This window comes from Mycteria americana, chromosome 1 (assembly GCF_035582795.1).
Source record: "Mycteria americana isolate JAX WOST 10 ecotype Jacksonville Zoo and Gardens chromosome 1, USCA_MyAme_1.0, whole genome shotgun sequence".
In the NCBI taxonomy this organism is placed as follows: domain Eukaryota; kingdom Metazoa; phylum Chordata; class Aves; order Ciconiiformes; family Ciconiidae; genus Mycteria; species Mycteria americana.
Genome location: NC_134365.1, coordinates 58,461,533 through 58,486,085, shown reverse-complemented (window position 1 = coordinate 58,486,085; position 24,553 = coordinate 58,461,533). Strand labels below are relative to the sequence as shown.

The 24,553-nt window shown below is 52.7% G+C and overlaps 4 protein-coding genes across 4 annotated transcripts; 2 read left to right on the top strand and 2 right to left on the bottom strand.

Moving 5' to 3' along the window:
* The first annotated feature begins 1,483 nt into the window (after positions 1–1,483).
* LGALS1 (galectin 1) lies at positions 1,484–5,044 on the top strand. The gene is made up of 4 exons (XM_075501064.1): positions 1,484–1,613; positions 2,864–2,943; positions 4,272–4,443; positions 4,836–5,044. Exons 1-4 carry the CDS (start codon positions 1,605–1,607, stop codon positions 4,977–4,979), a joined length of 405 nt encoding a protein of 134 aa, XP_075357179.1. The 5' UTR covers positions 1,484–1,604; the 3' UTR covers positions 4,980–5,044.
* A 2,536-nt stretch (positions 5,045–7,580) lies between these two features.
* LOC142404684 (urotensin-2 receptor-like) lies at positions 7,581–8,819 on the bottom strand. Its single transcript, XM_075491679.1, has one exon. The coding sequence runs from the start codon at positions 8,817–8,819 to the stop codon at positions 7,581–7,583; it is 1,239 nt and encodes a 412-aa protein (XP_075347794.1).
* Positions 8,820–11,789: 2,970 nt separating this feature from the next.
* Positions 11,790–18,738, bottom strand: LOC142404683 (arf-GAP with dual PH domain-containing protein 1-like). Its single transcript, XM_075491678.1, has 11 exons — positions 18,601–18,738; positions 17,477–17,607; positions 16,480–16,571; positions 16,308–16,390; positions 15,466–15,578; positions 14,556–14,702; positions 14,050–14,133; positions 13,643–13,705; positions 13,069–13,140; positions 12,331–12,562; positions 11,790–12,243 (listed from the first exon to the last, which is right to left on the bottom strand). Exons 1-11 carry the CDS (start codon positions 18,692–18,694, stop codon positions 12,215–12,217), a joined length of 1,140 nt encoding a protein of 379 aa, XP_075347793.1. The 5' UTR covers positions 18,695–18,738; the 3' UTR covers positions 11,790–12,214.
* Positions 18,739–20,110: 1,372 nt separating this feature from the next.
* On the top strand, positions 20,111–23,711 carry NOL12 (nucleolar protein 12). Its single transcript, XM_075501058.1, has 6 exons — positions 20,111–20,286; positions 20,382–20,487; positions 20,715–20,763; positions 21,217–21,359; positions 22,339–22,439; positions 23,088–23,711. Exons 1-6 carry the CDS (start codon positions 20,126–20,128, stop codon positions 23,257–23,259), a joined length of 732 nt encoding a protein of 243 aa, XP_075357173.1. The 5' UTR covers positions 20,111–20,125; the 3' UTR covers positions 23,260–23,711.
* Positions 23,712–24,553: the final 842 nt, after the last annotated feature.

The following is a 24,553-nucleotide window of genomic DNA, read 5'->3' as shown; positions in this document are numbered from 1 at the left end:
GTCCTTTACAGAGGTTTGGTCTCACAAAATCCTGCAGTTGAAAGGAATTTATTTCATTACACACACATCCCGAGCAGAAGGAAGCTGGCTCTAGTTACTTTTTCTCCTGCTGGTATGGAGCACTCCTCCTCGTCCTGCACCACAGGGAAGGAATCAGGCTCAAGGGCTGAACCTTCAGGCAGGTTTCCAGAGGAGGAAAGAGGGAGCGGGCATGTCAGAGCAGAGAAGCCCATTTTGGCCTTTACTCCAGCCCCTTTGTGTCGTGGGGTGATCAGCGACCTGGCCAAAGGCTGGAGCCTGTCCATGCCCTCCCCAGCTCCAGCAGGCAGGAGGGCCTCCCTGCTACCTCTGCTGGCATTGATGGCACCAACTAGAAACATCCAGGAGAGACAGCCTCTGGGGTTGTGCTTTACGGGGGTAAGAGGTATGGGGACTATCACGTCCTCAGGAGATGGGGAACTGATGGGCCTCATAGAAAGGGAAGAACAAAGTGTTTCAGTGAGTTTCAGTTCTGGGCCTCTTAAGGAAATCACAGAGCGTCTTGTGATTTAGAGACAAATATGCAAGACAAGGAGAGCTTTAAGCCACAGGCTTGGCCCAGTGCCTGAATTTTTTCCCTCCTCTTTCAGTGTAATTACAGTTGAGCCATGTAGTAATTGGGTAACTTTTTCCAAAGGAATCCTTTTACCCGGCGTGAATCATACTTGCCACAAAAAGAACACGGAGGCAGATAAAAGACATATAGATCCTATGGCTTATTGTGATAGAGCGTTCTGCCCCCATCCCCTTGTTCCTCAGCCCCCCAGGTGTGCCCAGGGTAGATGCAAGAGCCAGGCACTGAGCTTTCCTGGGTAATTCCTCCCCACCCCTCCAAGACGGCTTCCTCCTGGCTTGCTGTGCCTGACAGCCAAGATGAACTGCATGGTTCTGAGAGTGTCTAGGGCTTCTGCAGAATAAGGACTATTTTCCCTCCTTTGGTTCCTGTACCTACAAGAGGAGGTGGTAAGGGCTGGGTCAGCAGCTGGGCAGCCTTTGGGGTCAGCAAGACTTGATAGTGCAGCTGGGCAACCCTGGATCCAGCTTCAGTCCTCTCCTCCTGGGGTTTCACCTGGACCACAAAGAGTTTCTGAGGTACTGTGTGTGCTCAGTGATATTTCTTCTGCTCTGGATTTAGGCAGAGCTGAAGAGCCCAACCCTACTCCCAGACTCTTCCCGCCAAGTCTTAATCCATCTAACCATTTTCCATGCGGGATAAAAGCCTTGGATAGTGAAACACTCATTGTAAAACTATTTTCCATTGGCTTCACGGCCACACACAGCTGGATCTCCTCCTGCAGTGGCCGGCAGCCTGCTCGGAAGGGCCGGGTTTAGCATGCTGGAGCCGGGGTGAGGGTGGGAGGAGGCAGCTCTGCCCGACGGGCCCTCCCTCCCCCCAAAACCAACCCCTCCCACCCTTTCCTCGGCCTGATTGGCGGGCGGGGTGGAGAAGGGCTGGGACAACTCAGCTCCCCATCTATTTAAAGACAAGGGTGGGGCCCCTACAGCAACTTGCTTGGGACTGTTGCACCTCGGCGGAGAGGAGCATTAGCCTGCAGAGCAGCACCATGTCTTGCGTGAGTGGGGAAAGGGATGGGGTGGCTGCGGGGGCAGCTTTGCTGGAGGTGGTGCTTCATGGAGGGGGACCGTGGGGAGTGTGTTGGCTTGTTGTGAGGGTGCTTGGACTATCCTCCTCCATCTGCTCATCAGCCCCTGTGTCAGAGGGTCTGCTAGAGCTGGGTGCCTGCTGCTGGGGAGGATGGATCCCTGCTGCATCCATTACAGAGAGGTGGCTGCTATTTCTTGTGCTGGCAGGAGTGGGTTGGGTTTTTTTTCCCCCCCTGCAGGATCCTTTTGGGGAGGTATGTGGGGGGTCCTTGTGGGGTTGGCTCCCAAGCTGGGCTAACCTGTTTTACAGCGGCTCTGCTCTGGGGAAGCTGCTGCAGTAACGTTGACTGCTCTCTGAGCATCTCTTCTGGGCAGCCTTGCTGCTTGCTTCCTGGCTGAAGTTTTCATGAGTCACTGAATCACTCTCTCTCTCTTTCTTGTAAGGAAATGTGCTATGCAGAAGTGTCCTTCTGTGAGTGTTAAGGACAGCCAGGGAGATGCTCGTGTCAGAAGAGTGACTGCACTTCTTTGATTAATTTATCTTTCATTAGACTGAGGATGATTAATCAGGGAGTGTCCCAAGTGCAGGCTTATTAAAGTGGGATGGGGGAAAGATTCTTGGTGTTCTTGGGGCCTTGCCTCTGGTGTGATAGAAAATGAGCACATATGGGTTTACCAGGGTATTTTAGTTCTCCTAGAGAGAAGGTGGGGAAAGGTGTGTGCATGGAAGAGGAGAATGTTCTTGTAGATACTGAACATACAAAAAACAAAACAACAAACCACCAAGCCCTTAGGAGCTGGGGAGCAAAGTGTCTGAGCCCCTGGACCCAGGAAAGGCTTGAAGTTCAAATCCAAGCCAGGGGAAGGGAGTGGAGGCTCCATCCCTGCACAGCCAAGCTTGTGTGGGATGATGCAAGACCCACAAGGCACATGGCTGTGATGGGAGCTTGCAGGTACTTATGCTTCACTGCTATGAAATACAGATATGTTGATGAGAGAAAAGGGGGAGAAAGGTTGGGAAATCAGGCACATGTCCCATGTGACTAGAGTAACTTCTCTGGGATGTCCCTGGTGCAATGCCCTAGGGGAAGGGAGCTTCCCTGTCTCTCCAGCAGTCCAAAGCAATGCACTGTCTTGCAAGGCAGCAGGAAGACCTGCCGAGTCAGAGCAAGTGAGCCAGCAGGTACTGAGCTAACATCTCTGCCTCCGTGTTCCCCAGGGACCAGTATGCACCAACTTGGGTCTTAAGCCTGGCCAGCGCCTCATTGTCAAGGGGAAAATTGCGCCAAGTGCCAAGAGGTAAGTTGTGCTGTGCTGCCTGGGTGTGGCCAAGGCACCACACTGAGTTGTCTTCTGCTGGTGGGGAGCAGCAGGAATCCCTTGGGTGGGAGAGGAGCAGCTTTGGAAGGGGTTAACACCAGCAGTGCTTCCCAGTGAGTCATTGCCTAATGCACATTGCAGACACATGCTACTGCCAAGGGGCTAAGCCAAAGCAGATGTGAAGCTCCAGCTGCATGCACTGGCAGTGACCACATCCTCTCCAGTGCAGTGTAAAGGAGAGGGAAGCTGTGTCTATACTGAGATTTGGGTTGAGGCCATCCCCACAGCCACATCCTCTCCCCTGTACAAAGATGGCCCAGGAGCAGGGACACCATTACAGTGCCTTGCTTCACTGGGCAGGAAGAGATTATAGCCCAAGCAGCTGGGAGGTCTTGGATGCTCTGAGCCACAGCTCCAGCTAAGGGTGCAAATGGAAAGGCCACATGTGGCGGGGCGGGGGGGGGTCTCGGGCTGTTGAAGTTTGCTTGCACCCAGTGGAGATGCCTGCCAGGTGCTGGGGGATGGGTGGTTAGTGGGCAGGTGGGAGTAAGCAGGAATGTGCTCCTAACTCTGCAGGGATCAGGGTGCCTGGGGCCACCAGAGAAGCCTCTGCAGCAGCCCCCAGCCCTTGTGCAGGTCTGTGGCTGGTGGGGCCTCTCGGTGGGTAAGGTGGAGCCTGTAGCTGCTGTACCAGCACTAGTGGTGTTCCAGGAAACATGTCCCAGCTCTTCCCAGTGCCTTTGAAGTTTGATAGTGTCAGAGTGAAGCCTCCTGGGCTTTCTCTTGCCAAATAATATGCCTCCTCTCTTCTCATCTGGGTAAGAGGCCTGGAGGCAAGGTGGACACTGGGCTAGGAAGCTGCTTCCTCCCACTGCAGATGCTTTGGGATAGCTAATGACATGGTAATTATTTCAGCTGCCTGTGGGGTGGGGAGAAGGCAGTGGCTGTCAGGCAGGGTGCAGCACCAGCTAACTGTTTGGGGCTTAAAGGAAATCTGTGAAAAGCAACTGACTCCTTGGGTGCAGGGTAACTCCCTGTTCAGGGCTAAGTGCTGAACCTTTCTGTTGTTAAAAGCTTTGTGGAAACTAAGTGGTGTCTCTCCCGGGGATGGCATTGTGGGGCCCAGCAGAGGAGGGTACCCCTTACTGACACAGCACTAGCTTTTTAGGGAAGCTGTGCAGTTTAGCTAAGGGTTTCTCTTTGGTTACCCTCAGCTGGGCTTGAAGCAATAGACCCAGAGATGTTCATGGTAATGAGCAATATGCTACCATGTTTGATTAAAACAGTATTGATGTCTTTCTTTGCAGCTTTGTGATGAATCTGGGGAAGGATGCTTCCAACCTCGGTCTTCACTTCAACCCCCGTTTTGATGCTCATGGTGATGTGAACACCATTGTGTGCAACTCAAAGAAGGTGGAAGAGTGGGGTGCAGAGCACAGGGAGACCGTCTTCCCTTTCCAGAAGGGGGGTGCAGCAGAGGTGAGGCCTGGGATGCACTCTCTGTACCCACCCTGGTGAAGAGAGGGTGTTAGACACAGGGCACCCAGCTGCAGGGGCTGTCTCAGGACTGTCTGTACAGGAGGTGGCTGGCTTCTGCTTGGCCAGTGCCACCATCCAGGGCTCTGAGCAGTGATGGAGGGTGGGGACCAAATGTAAGCTCCAGCTAGCTCAAAGGGATGTTACTATTGAACTGAGCAGGGAACAAGCATCTCTTGGGAGACCAGAATAACACTCCTGCTATTGAAGAGCAGGTTATGCTGCTGAACGTGTTCACCCTGCAAAGCAGAGGGTGGCACAGCAATGCAGTGGAAGGGAAAGGCTTGAGGGTATCTTGGTAGAAGCTTTCTTTGATTTTTCTATTTGTCTTGCAGATCACTTTTGTCGTCAACCAAAATGACCTGACAGTCCACCTGCCAGGCCACCAGTTCACATTCCCTAACCGGCTTGGTCTCTCTGTCTTTGACTACTTTGATACACAAGGGGACTTCACAGTCCAGTCCATCAGCTGGGAATAACTTCCTCTGACACCTCTGTCTCAAAGATACAGAAAAAGCAATCAATAAATAAAAGTTTTGGTCTACCCAGTCTCAATGTAGTCTGTTTCCTACTGCAAGTCCACATGGGTTGGTCACCTTGCTGGGGGGGGGAAGGGTAGCCAACTTTGCTGGAGTACCATATGTGGGTGGCATTGTGCCAGCCTTGGCCCTTAAAGTCATGGATGGAGAGGAGAGTGAGGGGCAAAAGCCTGGGAAAGCAGAAGGTAAAAAGCCCAAGGAGAGTCTCAGGAAGAAACATTGAGGTTAGAGGGGAGAGTGGAAGGGTCCCTTAGGCAAAGTCACCCACTCTTGAGGTCTAGACTGACACCTTTATCCTACCTGAGCAAAGTGGGTTGATGAAATCTGTATCTTCCTAAAGCGGGCATCCCTGGCTGGCCTGGGAGAGCCTTGAGTTGCTGTGCTAGGTAAACCTAGTGGGGCAGAGAGTGAGGGGAAAGGCCTCCGTGGTGTTAAGTTTGGCCTGCACCCTGTAGAGGCTGGTCCTACTCATGATGCAGCTCTCCTGTGTCTTCTTGGTGCTGCTTGCTGCTGCATGGGGATAGCAGTAGAAAAGGATGCCTTGCTGGGTGTGGTGGAGCATGCAGTGGGCTCATCATCCAAATTCTTTCTTCCAATAACTGCAGAAGCATGAATACTGTTGGGCCAGAGCCTGTGTGGCACATGAGAGCTGCAACCTGGAGGGCTCTGGTTTTATTCTGCCTCATGTGCCTTGCCTGGCCCATCCAGAGCTGGGAGAGGTAGCAATGCCCAGCTGGGGTGTGAGATGCTAAGGATGTGTCTGCTATGCTTTTGTTACCCCTTCACTCCTATTAGCTCAAATGAGCCTGAGCACTTCTCAGTCTAATCTGAGGCCAGCCTCTGAGGAGGCTGAAGATGATGAGGTGTGTTTGCTGTTACAGCATAGTTCTCACGGGCTTGTGGGTTGTTACTCAAGGCATCAGCCAGCAGCTGCCTCAGGGGCGCTGGCAGCAATGACTACTGGCGTGGGGCAGGCTGTGCCTAGTGGGCATAGGAAAGGTGGGAGCTGCCCTTTCCACAGTGCGCAGCAGTTAGCAGGTAGGCCTGGGATGGAAGGACCCAATGTTTGGATCCTCACTTCCAGGCTTGGCCATGAGCAACACAAAGCACAAACAAATTGATGTCCCACAAGGACTCCCACAGGCCTGGCCAGGCTGATTCCTCTCATTAAGCAGCTGCAGAGCAGCTGGAGCACAGGAACTTGCTCCTACAGCAGCAGCACCTCCTGTTCTTGCTCCATAATTCATGAGGCTCTGCCAGGTCCTGTGTCTCAGGTACCCATGAAGGGGGAGGCTTGGCTGCTAGGAATTGGGGTGCTGAGGAGGAAGAGAGAGGTGAGTCGGCGACAAGGGCTCAAGATGGGCTTTTGAGCTGGGGGGCTGAGGAGGAAGAGAGAGACGAGTTGGAGACAAGGGCTCAAGATGGGTTTTTGAGCTGGGAGGCAAGAACACTTAGGGTGTACAAGCAACCCGAGGCTTTGCAGCTGGATGTCTCTTGAAGCCCTGTGTTGCCCAAAGCCAGTCTGCTCTGGATGATCACATCCTGCTCTTTAGGGCTACATCTATAATAGTAAATACGACATCTAACATTGCCACCCTGTGCATAGGCATGGCGGGGGGACAGCATAGCTTGGGGACTCTTCCCATGGTGTGATATGGATGATGAGGCCATCCTTTCTGGACATGAGAAGAGAGTTTAGCTGTATGGAAGTGAGCCATGCTAGGCTAGATGGCCTCAAGGCAAGAGACCTGGCCCAGTTTATGCAGTGGTGTTGGCACAGTTTGGCAGACTGGGGTACATTTGGTAGGCCGGAGAGTTGGGGATTTCCTCAACCACAGCAAGGACATGGTGCTGGTGAGGGCCCCCTCCATGAGCTGTGATGATGGACATGTAGTGGAGCTCTCTCCTTGCAGCTTCCTCTGCTGGGCTGATCTTGAAAGGTGAGCAGATGTGCTGACCTCTCCGAGCTGTACTTCGGGGCAATCTCACAACATCTCTTAACTGCATGTGGGAGTCTTTTTTTAGAAAGACTCTTCAAAGATTTTTTTTTGTGGAGGGTGGGGGAAGAAAGCTGAGTGTGAGCTTTACCACAAGAGGATGAACCTCATTCAGGTCTCCTGCTAGCGTGGCTGTTTCTTGAAGTGACTCACTGGTCCTGTGAAATCTGTGACTCACTGTTGTCCTAACTTTGTTGTGGCTGAGCCGTTGCTAGTGCGGAGGTGAGGGGTGGCAAGGGCTCCTTGGTGGTATAATTTAGGCGTATCGAGGTTGACTGCTCCCTTCCACCCACTCCCCAGCCTTGCGCAAGGTGGAAGCCGGCGTGTGAGGGCTGAAGGACCTGAGGATGGAGTCAGGATCCCCAAGACAAGCATCCTCCCCTCGCTGAGGAGCGTGAGCAGCCTTGCAAAGGGGAAGGCATGAAGAGAAGGCACCGCAACAACGATGGAAGACACTGGACGCCAGCATGGAAGGTGATGCACTTTTATTTCTTAACTCAACCCCAGCCAAAGTCTGGGAGATGTTCCCAACCTGGGGTGCTGCTCACCCCTCGCTTTCCCCCACAGACCCTGACGACTCCCTGAAAGCCGGGGGGATGCCATGGCCTCCCAGTGAGCCCTCTGCGGCCTCCCGGGAGGGTGCCAGGGGCTGTGCCGTCCCCATCCCGCTGCAGCCGGGGCGCCGGCGGTAGCTGCTGGCGAGCAGGGTGTAGAGGAAGGGGTTTACACAGCTGTTGCCGTAGGCCAGGCAGGTGACGCCAAAGTTGAGGTAGGCTTGGGCGGTGGGGCCGATGCCCAGCCCCTCACCCCGGTACAGCCCGGCCAGCTGCCAGGCCCAGAAGGGGAGGAAGCAGGCCCAGTAGGCCACCACGATGGTGGAGATCCTGGAGAAGAGCCGCCGGGCAGGGGCCCGGCCAGCCGCTGGCAGCCCTGGGCCCCAGGCGGAGGACCGGTATGCCCGGACCAGGCGGGCGTAGACGACGCCCAGCACCATGCCGGGCACCAGGACGCTGGTGGCAAAGAGCACCGTCAGGTAGAGCCGGAAGGCCACCGGAGTCCAGGTGGGGACGCAGATGCGCTTGTGGGGGCCATCCCCCTCCCGCAGCTGGGTCATCGCCATCATGGGCGCCGTAAGCAGGAGCGAGAGGAGCCAGAGGACGGCGCTGGCCAGCTTGCGGTACGTGTTGCCAGCCTGCCTGGCCCGCAGCGGCCTGGCCACCGCCCAGTACCTCTCCAGGCTCATGGCGGTCAGGAGGAAGATGCTGGCATGCATGGTGAGGAGGTCCAGGCTGAGCAAAAGCCTGCAGCCCACGTCCCCGAAGAACCAGTCATGGGCAAAGTAGGTGCAGACCACAAAGGGGATGGTGGAGAGGTACAGGAGGTCAGCCAGGGCGAGATTGATCACATAGACCCCCAAGGAGCCCGCTGAGCGGCCCGCCACCCTGCCAGAGGCCACCACCACCGTGTAGATGTTCCCCGCCATCCCAGTGAGGCACATGACCAGCAGCACTGCACCCAGCGGCCCCGTGACCGGGCTGTCCCCTCCCAGGACACTACTGCCATCACCCCTGCCACTGCTTTCTTCCAGGAAGCTGCCACCCTCGGGATCCTCTCCAGGTCTTGTGCTGATGGGGGAAGGATCACAAGACATCTTTGGGTAGGGCAAGCAAGAGCAAGTCAGGCTGTCAGAGACCTGTTCCTTCCCTCTGCCTTCACCCCTTGCTGTATGGGACACGTCTAGCCTTAACACAAGAGGGAAGAATGGCAAGAGTTCAGCAGACATAGGGTACTCCAGAGAAGTCTATTCCTCACCTCCAGCCACCCAGTCCATTTTGCTGATCTTGTCCATCGCAAGGTCCATCCGGTATTTTTCCTTAACCACCAAAGGGCTGAGAAGGGGACACCACCTTCCCCTTCAAGACCGATAGGTGCAAAATAACCTCTTCCAGCCAGGAGGAAATGTCTCCAGTCTTCACCAGCTCCTCGCTTGTTGCTTCTCCAGCTTTCGCTGGGCCCACAGAAACCAACAGACTCAGTGAACAAGTGGATTTCTCCTTCTCCCAGGTCTGTGTTCTCTCAGCTCAGAGAAACTCTGGAGAGGTGGGCTCTGCCCCCCCACCCCGAACCAGCCCCTGAAGACTTGCCTTGCCCACTGCACAGAGGAATGTGTCTGACTCACAGCTTCACACACTGGTGTGAACGCAGTCCCAGTTTATACCGGGCTCTTAGCCACTAGCTGAGGAGCTGTGCTGGCTTCCTCCTCTTTCTTGCAGACATGCTCCTTCTTCCCCAGTGCCTTCCTGCAGTTCCCTCTTCCTTCTTGTTCTTTTTTCCCTTTCTTTTTCTCATTTCCCCTTGCAGAGTTCTCCTCATTTGAAAGAGGATATAGCTGAAAGCCATGACTCCCTAATGTGGCAGTGGGGAAAAGCATCGCATTGTGGCTTTAGAAAGGAAACAAGGACCAGCCCTGAAAGTGCAATAGGCAGGGAGCTGCCACACTGCTCTCCTTGGCCCTTAGCCAAGCTGGGCTGAGAGGGCCTGTCCCCCACTCCCTTCCAAGGACCTCAGGACCCCTTGAGGTGTAGACAATGGATGTAGCCCCTAGTTTGCAAGCAAGCCCACCAGATGGTAGGACATCTCACATTTTCCATGACCTGGCCCTGTTCCACCCTTGTCCCCCAGTCAGCAGCAAGCTCCTAGAGACTCAAAGGGCTGGATATTTTAGACTCACTCTTTCCTCCCTCTCCCCAAAGACCATCCTCCTTCTCTAAGCTTTCCCTCTCCTCCCCTAGAACCCCCAGGTCCTGCTGCCTCACCTCAGAGCAGGGAGCAGAAGCCTGTTAGGTAGACACCATTGCCTTCTAGCAGGGCATCACTGCATAACACCTATGCCCTCACACTTCTGCACCCAACACTACCCTGCTTTTTCTTCGCCCACATCTGAGCCTCATTCATCCCAGGGAACAGGCATGGTGGGACAGAATTTGCAGAGCAGAGACAGATGCGCCATTACTAAATGTGCTCTGCTGTTAATTCACAGGGGTTTTCAGGCCACTCCAGCCACACTCTTTTGCATCATCAGTGCATTAGCTTCGTTGTGGCTGAGTCAAATGCCTCCAGTCATCTCCAGCAGTGATAACTCAGCAGCAAACGGAAGGAAGCATCCCATCGGTACTGCCCTCACTGCAGTAGAATCCAAGCACCTTCCCGAGCAATGTGCTGCATGCCACAGCAACAGCTTCAGCATGACCGTGCCACCGGAGCAGGCGTATAGCACACAGGGCATTGGTGGAGGCAACTTAAGAGGCCTCCCTCTGGGTTATCTCTGTCAGCTCTTGGCATGTCTGGGTCACTCTCTCTACTCCTCTTCCCAGAGGAGAACTGAATGTGCAGGTTGTTTAGATGGGGCTTGAGCCTTTTTTTAATAGACTGCCCTATTTTCATGTTATCAGAACCAAAAGGCACTTCGTTTTGGAACACAAGCTTTGCAATAGCTTTCAGGTTTTAGGACAGTCATGCTCCTAACTGGGATCAGTGAACTGCAGTGAAAATATACTTTTGGGTGGAATGTGCCATTGTGCCATGGCAGCAGGAAGAGTGATGCTGCTTCTCATCCAGGAAGTTGATGCTCCCAACTGGTTGTGGTGGTCTCAGCACAGAGAGGTGTCCCCAGAGAAGCAGAGGGGGACTATGACTTTGCCCATTTGGCTCTGATGGGAAGATTCACAGTCCACATGCCCCAGGAAATGCAATGAATAGCCATGACTCCTTGCTCTGAATATCTGTGCTTTTTTTCAAGAAATTACCTCATGCCTTAGCAGTTAGCAGCTCAGCTCATTTAGGAAGTTAAAATAAATTACAGTGGGAATATTTTATTCATTTCTTTAGGAGCTAATTAAAATACTGGTTGCCTCATTAATTCCAGTTAGCTCCCCTTAACGCACGAGATGCCTACTGTCACACTGCCTGCATAAAACTGCAGACACATCAGATACTACAGTCATCAGCAGAACTCAGCTGGTCCTTCCAGCATGTGAAACGCAGCTCTCCCAAGAGAGCTTTAAGAGATGATCTTTAAGATATGAATCATGGGTTGATTTAGTGGTTAGGGCTAACTGTTACTAGAAGGACATGAACATACAGACTTCCTTGTTATACTACTGCATAAAATTATATGTATACGTGATATACAATATATACATATGTAATGTATAGGGCAGAATGAAAGTGCCAGGCCTTTGACATACAGAGAATGAGGGAGCAGAGATCCATGTACTAGTATCTTCAGCCATGAACCCCTAGGCTCTAGTAAAGACAACAGAGAGTCTGAACTCTGTGTAAGACACACCATAAGCTGCTCTCTGCAGGACCCAACCTCTCTCCATCGGTTTGACCAAAGACTCAAATCTGATAGCTGAACTTCAATGGCATTGAAGTTCAGATCTCTCACAGTATCTTCCCTAAGGCAGTATTCCACCTCCCACCACTTTTTGTTATGCGCACACACACACACATTATCCACATACACACACATTGGTTTTGAGCGGATCTCTTAATCTTCTCTGTAGGAATTGGAGAAAGGTCTCTACACAAATGTGGTCTGAAGAAGCTTTCAAGCCCATACATGGCAGGAGGAAACAGACCTCAAATCTGGCCATTAGATTACATCTTTTAAGTGACCTTTCTCAACTACAGCTCCAACTGATCAAATATCTAGATGTTTCACATCTCAGTCACCAGCTGAGAAGCCATTTCTTGTAAAAGAACAGTCTTTCCTCATCCAGCAGCCCCTGAAACCCACTGGTGTGTGTAGCTCCAGCCAGGCAGCTGTCTGCAGTTTCACGCAGGAGTGATGCTAGGTCCCATGTCCAACACAGCAAGTGCCAAGTTTTCAAGGCCCGACTGACAGGCAAGGCCTGCCAGCATCCAGTCAGATCACAGCAATTTAACAGTGACAGGTTGCACTGAGGACTCAGACTCACAAAATCTTGCACTTGAAAGGAAGCAGCTTAATTTGGCTCCCAGAACAAAGTGGACTGTCTATGGGGAAAAAAAGTGCTTCAAAGAGTGCTTCAAGAGCACTGTGTTTCTCTGATGTTGATTGTCCTCTCCTCTCCTGACGGCCCACCCAACAGGACCATGTAGAGTCAAGTCATAGCGAGGTTCCCGCATGGCTTCCTAGGATTTAAACTTGAAGTAGGCTTCAACTGTAGTGAAGGAAAAAGGTGGTGCTTTAGGGCAATACCCTGAACCAGAGTGGCAGGAGGGGAAGGAAACAGCATCCAGGCACTTACTTGCATACTCCTGTGGTGTCATGGCCTGGCTGATGACGCTAGTGAAGGCTGCGATCCAGTCCAGCTGATCAGTCTCTGTCTCACAGGTGAAGAGGTATTCCCGGTCGGGGGTGACAATGGTGAGGCCGTAGTGCCAAGAGAAGTTGCCCTGTGTCCCTGAAGGCAATCCCTTCTGGACGCTATAGCCATTCTCTCTGCTGCCCACAAATACCTCACCCTTAGCAAATGCATCCTGCACATCAGGAGGGAAAGAGAGGGATTTACGGAATCCCAGAAGAACCACGGAATAATAGCAGTGCACCTAAGGACAGGAGGAGAGTGGGTGAGGACCAGGATGTAGCAGCAAAAAGATTTGAAGGTGGTCAGGGGATTCAGAAGAGCAGGGAAGCTATGCTCAAAGGCAGCGGTGGAAAGGAAAATTTAAGAGCGTAGATCTTGAGAGGTCTGAGAGAGGAACTGCTGCTCCTGTCTCTCCATGTCACCCCCCATGTCACTCTCCTCCCCACCACCACCTTTACACCGCTGCCCTCCCTGTTCTCATTGTCTGCAGGCAGTGAAACAAACACAGAAAGCATGGGATGAACTAAGTGGGAGGGAAAGGGGAAGACCTAGAGTCCATTCAGAGCAGCTGGGGAACCTGCAAGCCTCCCTTACTGCAGAGCAAAGACTCTGGGTGCACTTTGACCCTGCCCTCAGCACTGTTGCCTGCAGCTGCCAGAGGTCAGATCTCCCCCTCACCAAAGGGTCCTTGAAGTACATGAGCCTGCGGTGATCCAGCGTGAACCAGCGCTTCTTAAAAGCCTCTCTCTGCTGTGAAGGGAAGAGGTGACATATGTAAGGGGACAGTGCCCTCTGCTGCGAACAGTGCAAATGGATACCCGAAATTCATCCCAACCACTTGAACCAAACCCCTGCCTTAAAAGCAACCTCCTCATCATCCTTTCTGAGCTGAGAGTGGGGATCAGTATCAGGTTTTTCAGTCCCAACTGCTGTCCTCAACTCTTGGACTTCTGTGAAGGACCCCAGAGTTGAGACAGGAGAAATCTAGACACTAAATACCTGTAAGGTCACACACACACATGCAGAGAGATCTGGTGTTCTGGGAGAAAGCAGGGACTCTGGCTTCATCTACTTTCACGTGTCCTTCCCCTTCCTTTTATTTTCCCCTCCCTTGGTGCATACAAACTGTTCCCACAGGTGTTAAAGAGTCAGGGGGGAATGGGGAAACAGCAGGAGAAAAACATTGAAGTAGGGAAGGTCAGTGGCTCTCTGACAAGTCCCTGATAGAATTTCTTCTCCCACAGCAGCTCACCTTGGGACCAGTCTTCTCCATGTATCCCTCCTTCAGGAAGTTTCTTGTCAGCCGATTTTTAATCTTACAAAAAGGCAAGAGTAACATTCACTTAGGCATGTTTCTTTGCTATTCACTTTCACCCCCCAGCTTTCCTTCTATTCCCCCAAATTCAACCGCCTTTTAGATTCATGTTTGCAGAACTGCCTAGCCAGGAGTCACTTCTGTCTCCAAAGTGCCCAAAACCAGCAGAGAGCAGTTGTCCTCTGGCCATCACAGGCCCTTTTACACACACTTTCTCATGCCTCTATCTAAACACTGCAATTTCCATTTCTGTACCTGGGGATCTAACAGTAACTAATGGGCTCTTTCATCACATAACCGAGTACCAGCGGGAGACTCAGCACTGCGCTCTAGTGCTGCCTTACCTCATTATCACTGGCAATGGGAAATGCTACCTTCAGATAATGGAACTGCACACAGCGAATTGCATTGAACCAGTCCACTACCTCCTGAAAACAGAAAAGGGCAGGACAGAAAGCTTAGCCAGAGCAACAGTGAGCCATCTAAACTCACCCAGCTGCACGCAACCCTATGTTAACTACAAGCACAGCCAGCTCTCCCTCCCCAGCACCTACAGCATCTCCACACACACACAGCCAGCACAGCTGCCCCATTCCCCGCGTGCACAGGCAGCACATCTGCACATCTTCTACAGCAGCTCCTCCCACACAAACCAACTCAGCCAGTGCTCCTGCCCTGCTCCCGGCAGCAAAACTCTCTCACAGACAAAGACAGAGCCAGAACACCCACCCGGTTACCTACAGCAACTCACCCGCACACCCCGCCCTACCCATGCTTCAGACTATTTAATACCAGCAGCTTCTCAAATCACCTCAATTGCTTTGCAGTGTTTGATGCTAAAACAAGATACCTTTCCGCTTTCATGGTAGACAAATATATTCCGGGTCTTGTTGTCTTTGACATAGGTGATCTGCAGGCCATTGGGGTTCCCAATCTTCACTGGCTGGAATGTAGCATTGATGACATCTATTTTAACATTGATTTTGGGTTCTTTGGCCTGAGAACAGAATGGCATTGGTCATGCATGAGCAATCCTCGTGGGAAAGAGACCTGAGCTGACTTAGTGGTGTAAGGCAGGGTCAGAGGGTGTTAAAAGGTAGTAATTGCCTCTTCCCAACAAAACTGTTGTAGCACACACTCCCTTCGCTGTGTGGCGTACTCAAGCACAAACAGTGGCCCAGCCCCTCCAATTTAGATTTGACCTGTACCTCCTATGGAACTGCTGGTGAGACACTAAGAGTGCATCTGACTTCACAGCTGAGCCAGTCTAAAGGCTAACTGACCCCAAAAGGAAAGACCCCACTCCTGCTCCTCCCTACCCCAAGCCATTCCCTCCCTTGCAACAGTATACTAGCACTTGCCCCATTCATTTCAGGGAGATGAACTTGCAGAAGAGTAGCCCTCCTCAAAATAAACCAAACAACAGGTTTTTGCCAACTTGGCTCACAGTGGGGTGAGGCTGTTTCCAGGGATGGTGCAGGATTACACAGCCAGGCAAAAGGATAGGGGTGAAGTGAAAGATCAGCCCTTCTATCAGCAGTGAGGGAAGGGTGTAGGGAAGCACAAAGGGAGGACATGGGGAAAATGTCACCCTGACAGTAGGAAGGGGACCCTTCTCCTCAGTGACATGTTTCTGTTATCATCCGGCCTGGGATGAGCAGGGCAACCTCAGAAACATGCGTAGGAAATAGAAACGTCTCCATGACCCTGCTGCCCTGGGTGGAGTATGCACTGAGGTGGGAGTTGACCACCATACTCACATCCTGCTTGGTGAAATACTTCAGACATCCCTCTCTCTCAGACAAGAGGAACTTGCGGGGTAAGAACTGCCCGTTGTCTCGGCCTCGCTTCCAGAGGATGCCTTCCTTTACCCCTAGAAGCAGAAAGGCCACTTTTAAGAGCATTCCCCCCCAGGCACAGTAGACATCAGAGAGCTGCCGTGCAGCCTGGGGTCCCAGCCACACCTCTGGGATAAAACACTTGATGGACTATTGCTGAGAACAAACCTGAGAAGGAGAGGTCTCACCTCTGACTTACAGCTGAAGATGGTGGTGTTCCTCGGTTTGCAGCCCAGATAAATGGTCACCAAAAGACATGTCCAGATGCTTCCCACCTCCTAGTCTGGCTCCCTCTACTGCCTCTGACAGCGTGAGCGCCATGTCTCCAGTGAACACCAGAGTCCTGGCCTACCCAGACCCTGGCGTGGGACCAGAACTCTTCCCACTTAACTCTGCAGGCCCTTGGGCTCCAGCACCTTGTGTCACAGCACTGGCAGTGACATTTCAAAGACAACTGCTGTGGTTGGAGGGGGTGGCATGCAGCAGGACAGAAATTCCTTACTGCAGAGGTCTGGCTCCACGAGGACAGCAAATGCCTTTGAAAAATGCCAGCTAGTAATACCAAGCTTGGAAGCAACCCATGGCAGTGCTAACCTACGCTGCCCACCATTTAAACTCCCCCAAAACAATGCCCTGTAAGTACCAGCTGGGTTCTCAGCAGTATGTGTGGGATTCGAGACACTATGAGCTTTTTCCTCATGATGCTCAAAAGCTTCCAGCGAAGGCAACAGGCAGGATATTTTGATGCTGTGCTCTGCTCTTACCATCAGAATATGGCAGCTGTTTTCCCGGCTCGGTGAACTCCTTGCGTTCATATTTGGCCCGTATCCACTGTTCTCTCAGCACTCTGGGGAGAAAGGTGACAGGTAGCTCAGAAACGAACTAGAGGAACCCAGAACTGCCCTTCCCTCTTTTCTTCTGTATGCAGCAACTTACTGGCAGTCATTGTATGTTGGCTGGTAATAGTAAATAGGGATGTGAGCTTCATACATGGCTTTAGTCACAGCATTCCCATGCTTGGCCAGAAACTGCAGAGTTAGACAAAGAGTTAGTGCCTTCCCTTTGATGCAGATTCATGTTGGGCTTTTTCTTTCCTGACCCACTACAGAGCTAGATGCACATTGAGCTCTAATGGAGCATTCTCTTTCCTGTCCATTGCAACATCCCAGCAAAGTCTGGCTACAGAAAGGTGGGTCTCAAAGGTCTTGTCTACTCTCAAAAGTTACACTGATTGCACCTGGATCAACAGAATGCCATGAATGTCACCTGTGTGGGGCTGGGTGCACACACATTCAGTGGATTTGCTGCCATTCCCCAGATCTCCGGGGAGACCGAGTTCAATGACAGCTCTGCAATGCCGTCTGGGAGGACATTCCAAACATCTTCGCTCCTCTCCAAAGGGCAGCGAGATACAGATTATTTTCTTTGGATCTCTGGAAAATTTTTTCAGTCCCCTGAAGATTAATGGGTTGAGGGGGTGTAATGGGGAGAAGTCAAGTTCACATAAATGCCATTTTTCTCAAGAGATCACATTATATCTGGAAACTCTTCTCAGAGCACGGAATTGCCCAAGATTTTCCCCTTGGACTGCTGAAACCGAGGAGACATGGAGGCTGAATGGTGCTGGCAAGTGGGAAATGAGTCATCTGGAGCAACAGAGACCCTGAGCCTTGACAAGACACATTGCAAGAGCTCTCCATTTGCCATAAAGTAACAGGATATGGGGAGACACATAAGGCAAGTGCATCATCCCTCCCCCAGTGGGTTATGGGGAGTTATCCTCACTTAAGTATCCGAGCATGAGTAGCAAAGGGACTACATATCAGATTAAATCTCCAACTCTGTGAGGCCAAAGGGCTGATTTTCCCAGGACATGTTAGTGTATGGCCTAGAGCCAACCCACCTGACACACTAGTGTGGATAAAGATCTCACCTGCACCTGTGCATCGTCCCAGCGGTCCATCTTCAGGGATTTGACTTTGCTGATGCTAGGGATGTTGCGGTGAATTCCTGAGCAGCTGAGGCATATAAAGACACCCAAAGTAGAGGATGCCCAGTCAGGATCTGAGGGTATAAAAAAGGGTATGACTAGAGGCGATAAATTCCCCTGGAAGCTATGCCTTAACCGAGAACATAATCCAGAGAAACAGAGAGCTGGGTGAGCACAGTTTCATCTGAGCTGACTAATTAACACCCAAGGTACAAGCAGGAAAAAGCATAGCTATTACTCCCTCATTCCCCCTGCTTCAACCACTTCATCTGAATCTCTATTGACCTGAACCTTGAAAAACTCTGAAGTGCTCTGCGAACTCCCTTTGCATAAAGGGTCACCCAAGATGAAACTGAAACCACCTCTGGGAAAAGACTCCAAGACCTGTTCAGTGCGACACAGCAAAGCCCCAGCAGTATTTAGCTCTGGAAGTGGAAAGAGGCCTTGAATCCAAAATTATCCAGGGAGAAGGTAAAATGGTACTGATTAACCCGGTCTTAATTTGGCTTGGGTGGTACACTCCATGTGCCCCTTTTGGGAGGAGTACGATGGGTGTTTTTAGCAGCACCTGTAGGACCTCAAACTGGATACCCTTTCGAGAGGGCAAGCCCTTCAGTAAAAGAAATCTCCAAGGCGCCTGTGGCAGGTTGTCAGTTCATAGCTGAGTCACGGAGGAGACAATGCCCTCCTGAATCATGCTTTCTTTCTGGAGCAGTTTGGATTTCACCAGGAGCTTTCCTGTCAGGTCCTGACTGGGCATGACCTTGATTTGTATTTGAGATCTGACATGACTACAACCCACAGTGCTGCAGCTATACAGCCCCTGCCCATCTGGCGCTACCGTGTCCCCATCCTTCTTCCGACCAGCACTGCGGCAGCATCTCCTTCCTCCTCCCTTGCCAACTCACCTCCAGGGAGAGGAAGCGAATATCCAGACAGAGCAATGCCTCTCCTCCCTCTCTGCCCCAGGCTCCTGTGCAGTCAGATAGGCAGCACCAAACTGCTGCTAGAGACCAGCCCCAGCTCCCTGCTTCTGACTCTTCCTCCAGCAGCCCTCGGGGACTCACCTGGCTTCCCACAGTCTGCGCACAAAGAGTTTTCCACTCTTCTCCACACTTCCTTCAGGGCCTTCATGCTCCTCTCGTTGCCTCCAGCCATCATGTCCAAATGCTATCCCTCTGGGCAGGGCAGGGCCAGGAGGGCAGCTGCCTGTGCCTTCTCCACCTGTGGGCCAACCCGCTGGGTTGCCCAAGGGAGAAGGAGCCACCAGAGAGCCAGAAGCTCTTGCAGACGGAGGAAAAAGGGGAAGGCAGGAGAAGGTAAGGTTAATGGAAGGAGTGTGGATGCCTGACGGCACACCTGAGCTGGCTGAGCACAGGCAGGGACGAAGAGGCTGGAGGCTGAAGTGCACCCAGACTGAGTGAGGAGGAGGAGGAGGAGACCTGCCCCATGGGCGTGGAGGGAAGTGCAGCAATTAACCACAGAACTGGTTTTTCCGCATTTCTGCTGGTGAAAGGACAGGCCAGGAAAAGAGCACAAGCAGCGAGAGAGCTGATAAAGGCAAGGCGGCCCTGGACAAGCAGCCACCGGGCCGTGTCAGGACTCGTCACGCTCTGTGGGCTGGGGAGCTGGCTTTGGCTGCCCCTGCAGTGCTTCAGGAGCTTCCACCAAAGTCAGCTGGCCACCACGCGAGCATGACACCCATTTTTAGGGCAAGGACTGCAGGGCAAGAAAGGTTCAAGAGTTCAGCTAAAGTCACTCAAGCCAGCAGCCACAAACACAGTCCTGATGCCCCCACCTACTCATGCTGGTACCTCTCTCCACCATCAACTCCAGAAACCACGGCTGTTCAGCGAAGTCCTGCATCTTGGAGACTCAGCGTCAGAACCGAGACCTGTCCCCGCACTTGCTTCCCCCAGCTAAGAGCAGCACAGGTACCACTGACACCAAGCAACGACGATAGCTTGAAATAAAACTCTCAGACCTTTATTGAAGAAATGCAATGTTAAGTATTTGGAGGAATGACCTTTATTAAAGAGATGCAAATGTAAAATACTCGGAGGAGTGGCAGAGCGGGTCTCAGGGCAAGAGATCGGGTGCTATGCTGGCTGCACACGGCAGCACCCTAAGAGCCTTTTCCCAGGAGGGAGCTGAAGAGCGAGAGCTGGAGGCACCCAAGCCTGAAGGAGTCCCCTGCCCACCCCAGGCTGGATGCCAGGGCTGGCGGCAGACACCTGCAAGGTCCATGACAGCAGCTTCTCTCTCCTGGCCCCAGCTTCGGGAAAAAAAGTGCACCAGGAGCGGGTCAGGGGACACACTCAGGTCCCACACACCCGTAGGACAAGAGGACCCGATGCCGGCCCCACTCTGCTCCTTCAAGCCACCCCACAGCCAAGGCAGTGGCCCTGGCACGCCCTCCCTCCCACTCACCCCGCAGCCCACGGCCGGTGATGCTCGGGGCTCCCCCATACCCTTGGGCCGCTCCGCCCTCAGCCCAAGAGCAGCTCAGCTGACAAGAGCCTCCCGCTTGGGCCCTCATGAAGAAACCAGCCCCCCCACCCCCTCCGCCTGGCGAGGCGCGGGCAGCACAAAATGGCGGGTGGGGCAGAGGGCCGCCCCTCACGGCCGGGCGGCGGCGGAAGGGGCGGGCGGCAGCAGCGGCGGCAGCGTGGTACCGCCATGGGCCGCAAGAAGAAGGGTCCCGGAGGCCGTGAGGGGCGGCTGGTGGTGACTTTCGACGAGGAGAGACGGAGGTGAGGCCGGGCGGGCCCCGGGGCGGGGGGGAGGCGGCATCCCCCGGTGAGGAGGTCGCTAAAAGCCGGGGGGCGTTCTGTGTTCCCGGCGGTAGGGAGTACCTGACCGGCTTCCACAAGCGGAAGGTAGAGCGGAGGAAGGTGGCGCTGGAGGAGATCAAGCGGAAGCTGAAGGAGGAGCAGAGGAAGATGAAGGAGGAGGTATCCCCACACGCACACCCCGGCCCTCCGCGGGCCACGCTGAGAAGGGGGTCCCTCTTCCCGCCATGGCGGGCTGGGAGCGGGGCAGGCCGCGGGGACTGGGCCGCGGGGCAGGAGGGGTCTTCGGGCTTCCTCTGCCCTGCTTGCAGGGGGACGCGGCCATCCCGGGCGGAAGGCGGGCGGCTGGAGCGGCAGAGGCTCCGCAGTGACCTGTTTCCGTCCCTCAGCGGCACCAGGAGTACCTGAAGATGCTGAGCGAGAGGGAGGAGGCGCTCGGTACGTGCTGGCCGGTCGCGGGTGCTGGGTCCCCGGCAGCGGAGCGGCTGCGTGAGGGGCGGGAGGTGGGCGCCCGCGGTCCGACAGCCTTGGCTGGGCGATAAGAACTGGAGCAGGGATGCTCGAACATCACCCTGCGGGGTCGGCTCCTCGTGTGTTCCCCTCGGAAGGTGGGCAGCCATCTGAGCGGTGACCCCCTCGGCCCTCTGTCCCTGGCGGGTTTTACAGGAAGGAACATGCTGGAGGACATCTCCAAGGTGCTAACCAGATCCCTTCTGCTGGGAGAAGGAGCTTGCCTTTCAGGCTTGTAGTGCCAGTGTTCAGGCCCCTCTGCCCTCTAACCATGCATGCAGAGGCTGGGTCTCCCACCCTCAGTGTGGCAGTGCAGGAACAAGCGACCGTACCTTGTGAAAAGCTGGGTACTTTGCAGTGCGGGATTTCTTGTCTCCCCAGATGAGGCTGATGAACTGGAGCACTTGGTGACGTCGCGGACGGAGTCTGTGAACATTGACCACCCAAACCACATTGTAACAGTGACCACCATCAGTGACCTGGACCTCTCGGGGGCACGCCAGCTGGGACTGACCACCCCTATGGTAAAGCCTCTTCTTGATTCTCTGACTGTATCAGCTGTAAGCATTCTCGGCGTTGGCTAGGTAGGGCTGCTGCTCCCTGAAGATGCCCAAAGACATGCAGCTGTCTGGGAGCAGGGATGAAAAGGGAAACTCATAACTTTCACATTCCTCCACAAGTTATGTTGGGCCTCTAAAGAGGAAGAAATGTCCTATGTGAACAGCTCACTCCAAACCTCCCTGGAATCCTTTCTAGTCCCAGCTGACCTTGTGTAAGTGAAGGGTGCCACAGGGCTGGATGGGGAGAATGTAGTATTTTAAAAGCAGATACAACACAAGCAGCAAGACTTCAGACTTTGCTGCATGGACTGTCCTCAACCTCTTTCCTGTGTTCTGTCCAGGAAAAATTACTATTAGCATGAGGTGAGATTTCTCTCTCCATGATCCTGTGCTTGGACCACAAATAAGGAAACCATTCAGTTCTGGTTGTGGTTGCTTTTAGTCTCAAAACATATCGTAACTGAGATCTCATATTTGTTTCATAGAGGCTTTCAGGCACTAGTTGACTTGGTCCTTTTGATCTTCATAACTCATGGCTGGATTTGAGCTCTTTGGGGAAATTTCTGTGTTAACCTTTTACATTTGTAAGGTTATCTTCTAATCTGAAAATCCCCTTAAAGAGGTTTTGATAGTGATTTAAGAAAAAAGCTGAAACCTTCAATTCATAGTTTAGACTTTAATTGCATGGCCATTAAGATCACGCTGAAGTTTTTTATCTTAGGGTGGATTACTGTAGGACTTCTCACTGGGTGTCCCTTTCTGAGGGGCTGTGATAAGAAACCTTTAGATTTGGACAACAAGGGATGTGGAGAATTAAAAAAACTTCATCCATGACTAGGTGGTTCACAAAACAGGATGAAACCAAGAAGGCAGCAGAAACACCGGAATCGTAAGACTGCCTGTTTGAATGTGTCTATAGGGGTTTTTTTGCTTCCTTTTTAAGGGAAAAAGTGATGGAACAGAAGAAGAGAAAGGGGAAGAGGTGGTGAACAAGCCTGTAAGAACAATGCCCAAGAAGTCCAGAAACCCCTTCCTGTCTGAAAAGTATGTATAAACTCATTGAACTCTTTGCTGCTAGGCTCTGCAAGCTGATCAGGAGGATCTTTCATTCCCAGATCAGCCGTGTGGTTGCAGGGAGGGGATGCTGTGCTGCCTGGGTGCCGGTGGGCAGGAGCCAGCAGAGGGCACTGGCAGAGCACAAGCCTGCCTCTGACCTCCATTCCCATTGCATTGATCCCTGGTGACAGCAGCAGCAGGAGGAGGATGTGGTGCAGGGCGGGCTTTGTCCTGAACTGTTTACCTAGTCCTTCTCCAGATATTGCAGGCAAGGGTGCAGAGTTTGTCTCTAGGATTGAAGGTCAAAAGACCCTAAAGCTTTGGCATTCTCCACATTTTTCAGTATCCAGGATTTACAGCTGCTTTGGGGATTCGGAGAATTACTTAACTCTGTGATGGCTGGCCAGCCCGCTGCTCAGAAAATTCATTTTGGTTGTTATTGCACATGTAGGCTTGCAGGTGTCCTGCCCTGTCAGGATGATGCCCAGCACAGTGGAGTTCCCCCCCACTGTGGGCTTGCTGCGGCTGGTGTTCACTCCTGCTAGGCCACACAGGGCTCTCCCGCTACTGCTGTGGTGTTGCCTTGCTCCTGCAGACTTTGGTCCCCAAACATTTCTCTCTTCCTGCCCTGCACAGGATCTCTGCTCTTACTGCCACGCTGCACATGCACAGCCGGAAAAAGACGAAAGGAAAGAGACCCCAGCGTGGGCAAGGCCCACGCAAGAAAATCCAGAAATCCAGCACAGGGCGAACCACTAAGACTCAGCGACGGAGGCTGACAGGCAAAATGGGCCGCGACCAAGATTAATGGAGAAACTAGTGCTTGGACCAGCCAGTTGGGACAGCGCTGCACATCTGGCCTGCTGCTCTTCTGAGCCCCTTCATCGTAGGCAAGAGCCTTGTTTACTTGGCTTTCTGACCAGCAGTGAGCCCAGTTTAGCCTTTCTCTCACCTCCTGAGCACTGGCCAGGGTGACTAGACAGTCTACCCATTTCTTTCTGCAGTGATCTCCAGCTAAGTGTCTGGGTGCCATGGAGTCTCTCAAAACTTCTGCTGGGGGTCAGATTCTCTGGTATAACCCTTCTGTCCTTGGGCCTCCCCTTCCAGAGCTGATACTTGGCTTTACCAAAGGAGCGGACCTGGGGCTGAGTGCAACAGGCACATCATCAGGGCAATCTATGAGACTTCAAAGAGCTCTGCCTCCACTCGTGCATCAGTGCCCTGACACTTCTGCTGTGCAGTAAATTCTTTCTCCATGGAGACATGGTGTCGTCTTGTCTCATGTGTTTCTTCTCTAGTGCCACATCCGAAGGCAGGGGTACTTTTTGATTGGTATCTTTGCCAGGTGAAAGTTGGTAACTTTGTGAATAAATCTTGATGAAGTCATTTTGCTAAGAGAAAAATATTTGTGACTTACTTGAAACATAACAGCAACTGTGCTAACGCCAGTACCAGCTGGAAAGAGGGGAGATGATTCCTGGTGCTTAAAGAATATTGAAATCCACTGGTACTTGGGAAATGGAATAGCTAGGAGCTATTTCTGTGGTAACACAGAGCCAGCCAGAGCAGGAATGGCTCATTCCATTGTCTGCTAAATGTGCCCATCTTAATTGCGATAGCTTAGAGGAGTATGAAATGCCCTAATGCCCTTGCTGTATGTGTGTGGCCCTCTCTGGGATGGGAGTGGCAGAGGCTGCCCTTTACCTCAGGGCTGCTGCAGTCATTAGCAGTTAATTTCCTTTCTTCTTGGGACCTCAGTATATGTTTTTTAGCATGGATGCCTTGCTTGGTTGGGGTTGAGGAATGCTGGCGGCAAGACTGGGAGTGAATCCTCTGAGGAAGAGAGTGAGCCTAGGCAGTGTGCTGGCCTTAGTCTTCGAATATCTGTAGGAGATGGTGGCTATTCTGCCTCTGGCAGCCAGGCCCCCTCCCTTGCTACATGTATACTGGTGAGGAAATGACAAAGGGAGAAAAGGCCTGTGTGGCTAAAACCCACACCAGAAAACTGGCAACCCAGCAATGGGCAAGTACGTAGATTCCCCGTGCCAGAAATGGGAGGGGGAAGAGTAAACCAGTGCCTGAGGCTTCATGGAGGAACATCA

Excerpts from the sequence above, each read along its gene's own strand:
- LGALS1 (XM_075501064.1), top strand. Across the intron at positions 2,944-4,271 it reads ATTGCGCCAAGTGCCAAGAG|CTTTGTGATGAATCTGGGGA; the intron begins GTAAGTTGTGCT and ends CTTTCTTTGCAG. Across the intron at positions 4,444-4,835 it reads AGAAGGGGGGTGCAGCAGAG|ATCACTTTTGTCGTCAACCA; the intron begins GTGAGGCCTGGG and ends TTTGTCTTGCAG.
- LOC142404684 (XM_075491679.1), bottom strand. The coding sequence starts at position 8,819 with ATGTCTGCTGAACTCTTGCCATTCTTCCCTCTTGTGTTAAGGCTAGAC.
- LOC142404683 (XM_075491678.1), bottom strand. The coding sequence starts at position 18,694 with ATGATGGCTGGAGGCAACGAGAGGAGCATGAAGGCCCTGAAGGAAGTG. Across the intron at positions 17,608-18,600 it reads CGCAGACTGTGGGAAGCCAG|ATCCTGACTGGGCATCCTCT; the intron begins GTGAGTCCCCGA and ends TTATACCCTCAG. Across the intron at positions 14,134-14,555 it reads TCTACCATGAAAGCGGAAAG|GAGGTAGTGGACTGGTTCAA; the intron begins GTATCTTGTTTT and ends TTCTGTTTTCAG.
- NOL12 (XM_075501058.1), top strand. The coding sequence starts at position 20,126 with ATGGCGGGTGGGGCAGAGGGCCGCCCCTCACGGCCGGGCGGCGGCGGA. Across the intron at positions 20,287-20,381 it reads TTCGACGAGGAGAGACGGAG|GGAGTACCTGACCGGCTTCC; the intron begins GTGAGGCCGGGC and ends TCCCGGCGGTAG. Across the intron at positions 22,440-23,087 it reads AACCCCTTCCTGTCTGAAAA|GATCTCTGCTCTTACTGCCA; the intron begins GTATGTATAAAC and ends TGCCCTGCACAG.